At 34.2% G+C, this 13268-nt stretch overlaps 1 protein-coding gene across 4 annotated transcripts in view; it reads left to right on the forward strand.

Moving 5' to 3' along the window:
* The window catches only part of LOC142982962 (multiple PDZ domain protein-like), a 185403-nt gene that overhangs the window by 164624 nt on the left and 7511 nt on the right, over positions 1-13268 (forward strand). For 2 of the 4 annotated variants that reach the window (XM_076129706.1, XM_076129707.1), the window contains exons 28-32: positions 7871-7888; positions 8686-8742; positions 9237-9338; positions 11044-11115; positions 12729-12837. In XM_076129706.1, coding sequence (XP_075985821.1) covers positions 7871-7888; positions 8686-8742; positions 9237-9338; positions 11044-11115; positions 12729-12837 — 358 coding nt within the window. The remainder of the gene's footprint in view (positions 1-7870; positions 7889-8685; positions 8743-9236; positions 9339-11043; positions 11116-12728; positions 12838-13268) is intronic. The other 2 variants (XM_076129708.1, XM_076129709.1) reach the window with 2 other exon arrangements.

Consider the following 13268-nt stretch of genomic DNA (forward strand, 5'->3'; position numbering starts at 1 on the left):
CCTATACGGATCAATTATCTGTGCGAACCACTAATAGTTGTTTCTGTTCAATAGTCCACTTGCTACGATTCCTACTAACTTCTTTAGCTTCATACAAATTCATAATGTCTTAAAAATTACCGTCGGATACATATACTCACCAGACTTTATAGAAGATCATTATTTATGAAATAACAAAACAATTGTTTAATCAATACTTATTGACTATCCCTATAGCATCTAACGCATCGGTAATACATAAGACTACCACACTAAAGTCTCTGGTTTGAATAGCAGGTCGAGACAAAAAGTAGACTCAAAAATTTTCATCCAGAAATTCTTCCTCTACTTATAGCTTATACCAGTAAGGAAGAGATATTTTTTACTACTTATTCTAAAGTATTGAAACACTACTATTTTATAGTTACTCAACCGTTATAACCAAAATAAAACCTCGTTATCTACAGCCGATATCGCAACAACTGTTATCACCGTGTTATAATAATACCTATACTTTATAATAATATTTACTTTTACATTGCCAATTATTTCATATGTAGGTCATTTCGTTTTAATTAGGATCCGGGTTTTATTTCCAGAACCTTAATTAGGTTTTTCGTTTGTTGTACCTATTTATATTATTTAAACTTACTAATTACCAATAAACTAAACTACTTAAATTTATCGGCATAGCTTCCAACTACGTTGGGGGGAAGGGTATTTACCAGTGTAACTCGGAATTAATAAAATGGTCACCCATCCACAGACTAACCTGGCAAGCGTCGTTTAACTTCAGAGATTAATCCGCGCGGCTGTTGTTTACAATATAATAACGTAGTAATAGTTTTATATCTGCACTACGGGGAAATAATAATAAACAACAATAAATGCCCACATTATTACGTCCTTCTAACAACTTGTATAGTTTTGAGGTCATTTGCATGAGTTATCAGCCGCCTTATCAGGCCTCATCCACACTGCCAGACTGCGTGGGATGACAGATAATCGCATCCTGTGATTAAAGCCTTAAGCTTTGTCCAGTAGGATCATTAAAATATGTACTTAATGTTTACAATACTTTCTGTCTGTCTATTCTATCCTATGGTTAGTGGTCAACCTAGATTTAAAGTTGTTCAAGCCATCCAAAGGTCTCTAGACATGGTTTAACGACTGTTATCTAAATTGACAACAACCGGGTACGACTTTTAGTGTGCCCTCCGAAACACAGAGGCGCTCAAATACCACTATGCGGTCACCCATCTATGGAACAACCGCGCCAATGGTTGCTTAACCCACAGATCGTATACTGACCGATGAGCGGAATTGTCTATGAGCGCCTCCTTTAGTCCGAAATGGTTTCTCTACACCAGGGGTTCCTAATCTTTTCTTAGTCAGGGACCACTTTTATAATATTTTTGTTGACAGGGACCACTATGTAAGAATATTAAAAAAAGTGTGATAATCATCCTGAAAATGTTTAATTTTAACTTCATTCGCGGACCATATTTTGACTTCCACGGGCCACTGGTTGGGAATCACTGCTTTTAAGTACTGTTATTTTAGGTGCCGTGGAACGACATTTTAGGCTATTTGGTGGTATATTATGTCACTTTTTCCGGAAAGGGACTTTGACCAGCAGTGGGACAGTCATTGGTAAAATTTATTGTCACTGGTAAATACCACTATTGATATTGAAGGAAACATTTTAATAGAATACGGAATATATACAATGAATAAGGAGTAGGTACATTTTGAGGTTATTTTAAAATTAAATTTAATATTCTTATTCTTAATTTTAATAAGAAATTTAATTTAATACAATAAATATCAAGAAATACATACGAACAATAAGTCGTTCGCGTATAATATAATTATTTTATTTGAGAGTCAAAAACACACCACCCTATATAACATACAATTAAACGCTTTAGCAATTCTGCACACGAAAAAAAAAACAGAGTCACAAAATAACAAAGCATACAATGTAAACAAACCTTTACGTCCATACAAAGCCATACAATTATGTCCAAAATTGTCATATTCAGCTAAAAAATATACACACTTAATACCGGAAATGCTGATTCGGCTATCAAGTTATTAGCCTGTCACAATGACATTACTGATTTAAAATACAGTTAGCAACAAATAAGCATGTCCATTTAATTTCTACTTTTGTACTTACATACAAAATATCACGCCTGTTATACTCGAAGCTGTAGGCAGAGATAGATGCAATTTAGCGCCGCCATTAACAAAGTTAGTTAGTAGTAGTTAGTACCCCCATGTTATAGGGGGCGAGCTTAATTATCATCATGGTTCTGTGACCCTGAATGATATGGTTCTTTTTAACACGTAACTGTCCAGCTGCTAGACAAATATCTTCTCCTGAACGAGGAAGGGATTAAGCCTTGAGTATGTTTTAATATATGCAGCTTTAAATTCGTTAGTCTATTATAATAATAGAACAGTCATATAAACTCTTCGGTAAAGGATCTAATTGACATTGAGTTCGAATCTCAGGCCGATTTTTTTTTGCTATTTTCCTGATGGATCGCCGGTCAAGATATTATCATTTCGTTCTTCTTCCACAAAAAGCGACTCTTAGAATCCTATCTTCTAATCCTACTTAGCAGTTCGGTTTAAAACAATTTAATTACACAGTAAGAGACTTCAGATGTTACCAGCTTGTTGTTTCTGACTGTACTTACACATTAATAATGAAATTGGATCCGAAACAATTAATTTAATTGGATTACTAATCTGAATTATTTTTAGCTAGTGTTTCAATTTTCCTTATTTAAGAATTATAATGCGTACTTTGTTAATTGTTTGACTATTCATAATATTGCATTGTTAGCGAACAAATTGCATACTAAAGTAGAATTGAGGTATCACTTCTATTTTAAGCGTTGCATTTCAATTCCCAAATTAATTAATAGTTTCTTAAGTACAATTAAAATTTTACAGTCGTTACGTGTGAAATAATTTCCATTCATTTATTTATATTGATTTACACAAAACCCGAACTGATACATGAAATTTAAACTTTATTATAATATATTATTTTGAAAACAGATTGAAGAAAAACTTCTAACAATAATTTGACGCAGAGAGAAAAAAATATAAAAACTATTTTGGTGTGAGTTTACCAAAAACATTAACATACCCAGATAATATTTCTAAAGCGGAATCAAAACAAAAGTGCATAAAAAGTCACTTTTCTTCAATCGTAAAGTGACTTCACCTAAAGTGCATATTAAAACAGTGACCTTACAAGTGCTGGGTAAATAGTCACTTTACAGATAGAAAATTAACAACAGTGTGACAAAGTGAAAAAAACAAAGTCACTTTACAAAAGTGCAATCGCAAAGTGACTTTACAAAAGTGTACAAAGTGACGTTACAAAAGTGTTGTAAAGTGAAACAAATGCAGTTAATTGAGTGAGTGATGACTGTAATGACGGAGGTGCGCTCCCGGCGCCCCGCTTCTGAACAATATTGTAACCCGGCTTCCTTCCTCCGGACAATATGGAGGAGGACCTCGTTATCATTCAAGAAGAGGAAGGTGAGTTTTAAGAGTGATTTTGGGGATTGGAGATTATTTTTAATTTTTAAAAAGTACACAAATTATTCCTATGTATGTATGTATTAAGATAAACATAATATTAACACTGCCTTAATTTTGTACGTGATGTAAAACGTTTCAGGGGAAGGGTGGGAGACTATGGGTTTGATTTATTCTAATAAAAGGCTGTCTTATTTTAATAGGTCAACAATTATTTTTATATAATTAAATGTGTCGCAATATAACTGCTGTTTAAATAAACTAGAATGTAAAGACAAGTACTTACGGAAATTGATAACAATATACTAAAAAATTTTAGGTCATTGACCTGGTGCGGCTTGTTAAAAAGTTGAAGTACGTTCACCACAGTTATTAATTATTGCAATTACATTGATATGTTATTTCGTCAGAAATATGTACTTATATTCATCATTTATTCATTTTGTAAATTGACCTACGCCACTACAAATATACAGGGTTAAATTTAAAACACCTAAAACCGCAAGATTAAATATTTAACATCATAATTAACAAGTTTTGTTCTACAAGTTGTCATAATTTTCAAGGTGTGTTACGCTTTATTGTATGAAAATATCATACAAAAAAGCGTAAGATTGACCTGTTCATATCCCTACGCGGATCGCCAAGATTGCGTGTCTATGTCATACATGTATTTCTGACATATTTATACAGAGTTAAAGTCAAAACTTGAAGAACAAAAGTTAATTTAAAAGTTAATTATTATGTTTACTGTTTAGTGCATCGAGATTTTTGAAGCTTTAAATTTAACCCTGTATACTCACCGAGAGCTGAGAAAAAATCATCAATTTCGCATAGTTTTTACCGTCCGCATTGAAACCTCAATTAAATAGCCTAAACAGCAAAGCAATATATTGTGCTACTTCCAATAAAATACTAAGTGATTATAATTAATGATTCATTATCGTAAATCGACTAATTGTATGCGCAGTGACAGACGACGCGGCGCCACTGGCCACGGCTACGTATATCATGAACGCAGCGAATGTAAAACCTTGAACTATTATATCAAATGTTAAGTGACCTTTTATGTATCGTATCTTATTGATTATGTATTGATTTTAGGTACTTTAAGTGATGCTGATAGCCGAATGTTCTTTAGTAGTCGAGGGTTAGGATACATATACCTACGGTTCGGCAATATCGAACAGCAAAACCGACTCGCATTCGGTTTTGCCGCCCGGCGCCGAGCCGAATAATTTCGAACTGAAAATCTGCGTAGCAAGGCTTATAATCTATAGCACTTTAATTTATTTATTGTATGGTCAGCGGTCAAAGTTGTTCAAACCGACCGTAAGCCCTTTGACATGGCTTAACTACTGTCATCTTACTCATAAAATCCGACTTTACATGGGATCGATGGGATCGAAATTCCCACGAGAGTGAAATTAACGAGATAAAGATGTACTGTATCCGAACAAAATCGGTCCAGTACGCTAGCAATTTATAAAAAAATATCGATCTCTTTCATCGTAAGAAAAATGCAATTTAAATTTATTTTAGCCAATTACTGTCACCACTAGTCACTAGTTAGTTCCCGGAATGAAAATAGGCTTCTTCTACATTGCCAAGTATGGGTTGGGACGTGGCATTCCTTCAGGAATCGTTTATAAAACTTGTAAGCATGCAAGGTTTGCTCAACAAGTTTTCCTTTACCGTTAAAGCAAGCGTTAATTATTTCTAATACACTCATAACTTCGAAAAGTCATTTGTGTGCTGACCTGGTTTTGGACTCCGATTTGCGTGGGTGAATGCTTATAGCACTCTGCTATCATTACAACTTTTAAATATACATAAATCTTAAATATGTACTTTTTACATGTCATTAATTGCAATGAGATTATAATAAAAAATCTCACAACATTTTTTTCACAGAAATTTGACCTAATGTGATGTTAAGCTTGAAATATGTCTTTTACATTTTCTCCCATTTTTAGACAGTTCACGTTTGACCGGAAAAATACATACACATCCATACATATTTATCATTTTGATTAAATTGAATTGAAAAGTAAAGATTTTTCGGATGATGAGCAGTAGTCCAATGTTTGATTACGTGCCCGGAATATAGTATATAGCAATAGGCTCGCACCCTATTACATGGGACTTCTTCTTCTTCTTATCGTATGGTTAGTGGTCAACCTAGTGTCAAAGTTGTTCAAGCCGCCCGAAAGGCCTTTGACATGGCTTAACGACTCTTATCTTAGTAGACAACAAATGGGACCGACTTTTTACGTGCTCTCCGAAGCACGGAGACGCCCAGCTCAAATACCACTATACGGTCACCCATCTATAGAATGACCGCGCCAACGGCCGCTTCACCCACAGATCTTTGTCAGACCGGTGAGTGCAACTCGCTATGGGCGCCTCAAATTACATGAGACTAACATTGTTACCTAATACCAAAACGCATATTTCAGACACCTTGGTCTACACCTAAGAGTGTAACAGTCTTAAGGTTAAAATATGTATGTATATAAAAATATATGAAAACAATGTAAACGTGAGAACTATATAGCAATATAATATATATATGTAATACATAGAACATTATGTGTATAAAATTTGTCGTTTGTGTTTTAGTACATACAATGATTTATCCTTAACACGACACGGAAAATAACCTACTTTATGTACCTATTTATATATTATAGGAGCAATGAGATTGTGCGGTTTATGATCAGTGGGTTAAGTAGGCGATGATGCGGCCAGTATATGGATGGGCTACACCCTCTCGTAATAAGGGAGAGATTAGGCCTTGAGTCCACCACGCTGACGTCCAATTGCGGGTTGGGGACTTTGCATACCTTCAAGAACTGTTTCAAAGAACTATCAGGCATCACGATTTTTCCTTCACGGTTGGAACAAGTGATAATTATTTCTAACACACACATAACTTCAAAAAGTCATTGGTGTGTTGCCTCGGGTTCGAACCTGCAACCACTTGCATGGAAGTTACCAACTTATACCACTTTTGTTCTAATGTTCCACAACTTAAACAAAGTAAACAGTAAAAACGGGACAGTCATTCCTGGGTTTATACTGTTCTGACAGACGTAGTTTAGAAAAATGTCGTAAAATACAGCGTAATTCCTTTTACACTTTTAAATATAACAAAAAGAAGGCTCTAAGGCGCTGTCTCCACGGGCGAGAGAATCGCGACGAGTCCGCTCTTGTATCGTCGGACAATCTCCACGAACGAGCGATAATTCCGCCGCGTTTTCCTTGTTTAAAAAGCTTCTCGAAACAAGAGGCAACATTGAAAACAAATGACGCTGCATTTGACAGCGCGCTCGTTGACACTCGTCGTATCGCGGCGATATTATCGCCGTGTGGAGACGGTTCCATAGAGAGTGTATAGAAATACGTGGCACGACGATAATATCGCCGCGATTCTCTCGCCCGTGGAGCCAGCGCCTTACACGATCTATCATTGTCTATACATAAAGTAAACGTATACACACTATATATACATTATTTACAAGTATATAACAACTGTACAAACGTTGGCACGTACTGTTTGTCTACTATTGTAAGATATATAAATTAGTTTTAATTTTCAAACGTATTTTGGGACACATAGTAACTGAATGTTTTATAGTTTTTTGAACGAGAATGTTTTAGAACAAAAATGTAACACATTTTCTTTTTTTGGGTATTAATTAAACTAAGTACTGGTATAGGCCACTGGTATTGACTGCCTCCGTGGCACAGTGGTTTAGGTCGCCACGCCACTACGTTTGCGTCGGGAGGTAGTGGGTTCGATTCCCACTGGAAACAATTATTTGTACGATCCACAAGTAATTGTTTCGTGTCTGGTTGTACTTTGTGTCCGTTGTTTGTATATTATAAAATTTGTAAAAGGCCCGCGACACAAGAGCAATAAATTCTTTGTGCGAGAGTAGTTTTAAAAAATAAATAGAAATAGGATGTTCCTCTATCTGACGCCGCTTAAGTCAGCTGAATATATATTTTAGTTGAACGCGCCAACTTCAGTTCTCAATTTATTGAAAAAAGGCTATTAATAGGCTATATAACATCACGTTATAACTAATAGGAGCAGAGCTGAAAATTAAAATGTGAAATGCTTTGATTATAGCGTACAAAAATATAATTAAATAAGAAAAAATATAGCCTATATAAAATTGCATTATGTAGTAACATTTCGACTTATTGCTTAGGAAAAATAAATTATAAGATAAACACTATTCTTCAGTAAAATTCTATGCTATTTAATTTTCATACGAATATTTTTCATATTCTTACGCTAGTTATTTATCTTTTCCAGCAGAAAGTTCGCGGAAGGGTAATATCTTTGTGACAATAAGCATGCTCTAAAGCATGGACGCTCTTCTGTCTTCTATGCTTACTTTCTAACTAACCGCCGTTTTCAATATCCTATCTTCAGTAACGGATAGCCTTACTATGGTTTAAAGCTAAAAGTGAAAACTGTAATAGGCCATCTATATTTAACTATGGTTTACAGTTTGGCAATGAGCAAGAACTGCTTTTTCAATTGATATTTATCTTTATGTTTCATAATTTTATATAAATACAGTTCTTGCTAAGTAACTAAGTTATTAATAGCCGTAACTGAAGATTGGTTATTGAAAGCAGTACAGCCTTGTATAATTATTTATATAAACTGTTAATTAATTTTAATATTGTCTCTAACTTAATATTTATTACTCTTCTCTGTCTATATAACACAATGTATAATACTATTAATCATTTCTTAAACTCAATCTATTCTTATTTCTATTTTCTTCATATCTACTTTATAACTATTTTCATTGTTATGTTCTAAAACAAAATATTCTATCTCTATTACACTAAACCTTTACTTTCAAAATTAATTGTTAAAAGCGCATGATGATTACTACAAAGTTCCAATTTCCGAAAAATCTTTAACAAAGACTGCATTTAAACAATTCCTCCACAAATTTATTTCACTGAATTGTTATACACTCTTTATTTTTACATATTTGCAATTCTTATAATCATTTTGTTAACTACATAACCTTTTAAATTCTTGTCCTTATTCTCATAAACATATTATGTATATAACAATAAAGTATTTATATAATAAAACAATTGTTACAGTCGTCGGAAGACCGGTTCGCTGGGTACAAAGGTGTACGAGATATCACCGTGAAAAAGGTATGTGTTTTTGCTCAATTTTATTTAGCCATGATTGTTGTTATATGAAATGATATTAAGATGTTTATAAATGTATAGTAAATTTACTTTTTACTTTGATAAGTAATGTTACATTGGTACAAGCACTACCCCTGCCTACCTCTGCCTACCCCTATAGAAAGAAGGCGTGATTTTATGTCTGTATGACGTATGGATTTAAAATAAGGATTCAAAATCTTAATAAGTATTGATTTGATTGATTTCTCTCTAATTACGGTTGACGATCTCTGATCAACGAGATCGGAAACTGTAGTGCAGAAAGATATGAGTGAGTGTGAGGTTTCCGAGGACGATGTGACAGAGCGAAGTAGAGGAAAAAGATCAGGAAGGCTGACACCACTACCATATGGGATTCATAGCATGGAAGAGAGATCTCTGATCTGAGAAACAAGACAATAATAAATACTATTACAATATATTATGTTATTTTGCTCAAACTGTCTTCTATATTCCAGGGTCCGTCCGGCTTGGGTATCATGATCATCGAGGGTCGCCACACGGAGGCAGGCCGAGGCATCTTCGTGTCAGACCTTCAGGAAGGCAGTGCGGCTGAACAGGTGATACGAACTTTATCAATTACAATTAACTGTAGCCTAGCTATTACGAATGTGGCTAAACATATGGGCCAACAATTCATGCATATAAAATCACTTGTCCTGACTGACTGATTGACAGACTGATAATCATCGCACAGCCTAAATTATACAAGTTAGAAACAAGAAATATGAACCATTTGTGCCTTTTATGATGTAGACACCCCCGTAAGAAAGGATTTCTGAATAATCCACCCCTAAGGTGTTTAAATATTGGATAAAGTTTGTTAGGAAGTTCGTGATTTTTAGATATAGAACTTTTATGCCAGCGAAGCCGCTCGGGTCCACTAGTCAGTTATAATAATAATCACAAAATAAATATAACACAATGACCTTTTGTCGTGAGTGACGAGTTTAGACATATAACTAAAGACTGCATTCTCCCAAGAGATCTGAAAAACTAGAAAAAATGTATACTAAAAAGTTATTTATAGATTACTAGCTGACCCGCGCAACTTCGCTTGCGTCACATAAGAGAGAATGGGTCAGAATTTTCCATGTTTTTGTAACACTTTTTACTGTTACCTACTCTGCTCCTATTGGTCGTAGCGTGATGATATAAAATATGCTTTCTTTTTCAAGAAAAATATTCTCAAAATTATTTATATCTCTTAGTATAACGAAGTCGCGCTAAGACATATCCGCCATTAAAACAGTTGCCATGGCAACGGAATTTTGTTAATTCAATGTCATTATAATATTGATTTTTCGCGACTTCGTTGAATTTTCTGAATTTTCCCGGGAAATGCGTCATTTTCCCGGAGTAAAAAGTAGCCTATGTCCTTTCTCGGGTATCAAAATATCTCCATACCAAATTTCATGCAAATTGGTTCAGTAGTTTAGACGTGATTGAGTAGCAGACAGACAGACAGACAGACAGACAGACAGACAGACAGAGTTACTTTCGCATTTATAATATTAGTATGGATGTTTGGCGAACGTTACTTAATCACTGATTTATACAGTAAGCACGTTTGCAAGTTTGCCCATGAGCACCTAATTAGGGAAATTAGGCATTATAATCATATAATGTATACAATATAGGTGTCACGCAAATCATAAATATTGGTCACAAAAGGATAAAATCGTATGATGTAATAAAATTTGCGTTTAATTTACAATTATGTACATTTAGGTAACAATTAGCCAAATTCGTTTTAGGGTAAATGGTTTCATTTTAACCAGATAAGACCCACACGACTAGCGAGAGAGCTCAGGCGGGCTATCATGCATCTCAGTTGACAACTATTTCAAAGCAACTATGCTGTACATTGCTTTCTTCCATAAATTTTAGTGATAAACACGTTACGTCAAAGCATTGCTGCTTTGACGTAACGTGTTTATCACTACTGAATAGTGACCATCAATTTGTCGTACACTAGTTAACAACTAAGATACGTGCATACAGGACTGATCACTTTACGTGATCTCCGAGCCACAGAGATCTCCGACTTCAACTTTCTAACAAAACATAAAAAAATTGTCAAAAAAAATTAAGAAAAACACATACAGTCGAATTGAGAACCTCCTCCTTTTTTAAAATCGGTTAATTATTTTCTAGCCCAATATTCTAACCCAAAACCTCTACAACAGTCTACCACTTCACAAAGGCAGTCATTCTGCTCTATATGTTTGTAATAGTGTACTTATAATGTCTGTTTTCTTTCAGGGTGGTCTTCAAATAGGTGACATGCTGTTAGCAGTGAATAGAGATTCATTGCTTAATTGCAGTTATGATGCAGTAAGTATTTTTATTATAATAAACATTGTTCTCACATTCACCAAAAATGCTTAATAGACATTCAAACTTAAAGTAAAGGTATGAATTGCAAGAAAAAAATAATTTATGCAGTAAATATTTTTTTTTTACATTTGCAAGTTTTTTGCCAAATTTGTTAATCTTATCATACAGTTGTAATTACAACCAGATTTTCTTCGGAAGTGAATTGATAGTTTAGTTCTAAACTACTGCTTTACTAATGAACGTGGTGTAAGCAGTTATTGGTTTAACTTTATTTTGTCTCTTTCAATCAAGTTCGAAGCTACCTATGAGGGAAAAAGACAAAACACTGTATAACTAATCCGAAGTAGTAAGAAAGTGTCTAAGTGTCGATCAAAGTCCATTTATTGCTTCAATTCCTTTGAATTGTACTAGTTTTGACTGCGAATCTGTCAACTCCTGAGTGATAAGATAATGCTGATTGTAAATAAGATATGATGGGCAATGTTACACAGTTTTGACGCCAGTTACATAAATAATAACGCGATCAAAACATATGCCGATACATCCGGTGATTAGATAGTTTAAGAGATTTTTGCGTAACACACACTTGTTACTAGGAATCGAATACACTATATCTTGCTTACCATGACTTCACGTTATTTTCTCAAATTACCATGGCTTACTTCCACACATTATTAAAATCACGCCCTTATTTCATAGGGTTACCAGCCCTACCTACTTCCCTTGCTTTATTCACACATTTTTATGCTCGAGGCATCCGTCAAAACGTTTAAATTATTTCTGTATAAAAGTTATCTATTTTGAAAAATCACCAAATTAATCAATGATATTTGAATGTCGCTTATGAGCCCAATTTCTTAGAATCTTCAACTTTTGTTTTTAAGTGCTAAAATTCTTCTATGACGAAAACTACAAATATTTTATCAGAACTTTCTTTACAAAGTTAACAGAAAAAACCCACAATTTAGGCAAAGAACATACATTTATGAAGTGTTAATCCTAATGTTAACTAGTACGTGTTAAGCTTACAATAATATTTGAGCGCTGAGGACGTCAGCCGTCAGTTTGTCGCGAAATATTTGAGCAAGCGTTGGATACTGACCGGGTAAAGGTGTTATCTTTGTAGGCACCTATTACATATTGTTATATATTATACACTATACTTATAGTTCTAATTGCCTTAGATTAACTCAAAGATTTATATTAGGTGAGATGTAAGACAATGCCTAATCCAACATTGTAATAAAAAAATAAATATACGATATTACCATGACTGGAAATGAACCCACGATGTCCCGATCCCTTATTTGTTGGGCTACTGCCAACTCATTTAATTAATAAAGTTTCATTTCAATTTATTAATCTCTGTTTGAGAAATAGTGTACTAAAGAAAAGGAAATACAATAACATTATGTGGATACCGTAAAAGTATATTTTACTATTTCCACCTTCAATCATTTATACTCATGCTGTGTAAGTAATTAACAGGATTACCGAAATCTAAAGTCTAACACAACAACATAGCATTCATTTTAGAGTACCCCGTGTTGTTCTTTACGCCTTTATGCGTTTAATTACAATCATGATTGAACCTTTTTTGCGATTTGCAGGCGGCAGCGAAACTAAAACAAACAGAAGGAGTAGTAGTCTTAACAGTTTGTACTCCCAACTTGAAGGATGACAAGGATGACTCCACCGCCACCACGCCCGGCACACCAGGTATGTACTCCTTGAATGATCTAGTGTCAATTGTCTGTAAGCCTGAGTTAGTTGGATATATTTTTTGAGAAATTAAGCCTGTGTTACCGTTTTTATTTGGCTACTAACTTATTATCAAGAAAAACAAATTATCAAGATTGATAATCAACTTAGATGGTTTACCAATAGGTGGCCTAGAATTCAATTTTTCAAGCTTGAAATAGTCACATCCATTATTTTGATAAAAACTTTTTCAATTAATGTGATGCGAATAGAAAAGCTCAAAGTCAATAAAATATTAATGTGTTTAGTTTGTTATGATCAATCATATAAAGAGTGGCCAGAAGTTTGCTGTCAGCTCTTCTCATTGGCCCTACCTTCCGACCTAGTAATAAATTCACTCCCTGTATCTATAGACTATAGACTATCATAAGTGTCAGCATTTATCCAAA

Source organism: Anticarsia gemmatalis, chromosome 23 (genome assembly GCF_050436995.1).
Source record: "Anticarsia gemmatalis isolate Benzon Research Colony breed Stoneville strain chromosome 23, ilAntGemm2 primary, whole genome shotgun sequence".
Taxonomy (NCBI): Eukaryota; Metazoa; Arthropoda; class Insecta; order Lepidoptera; family Erebidae; genus Anticarsia; species Anticarsia gemmatalis.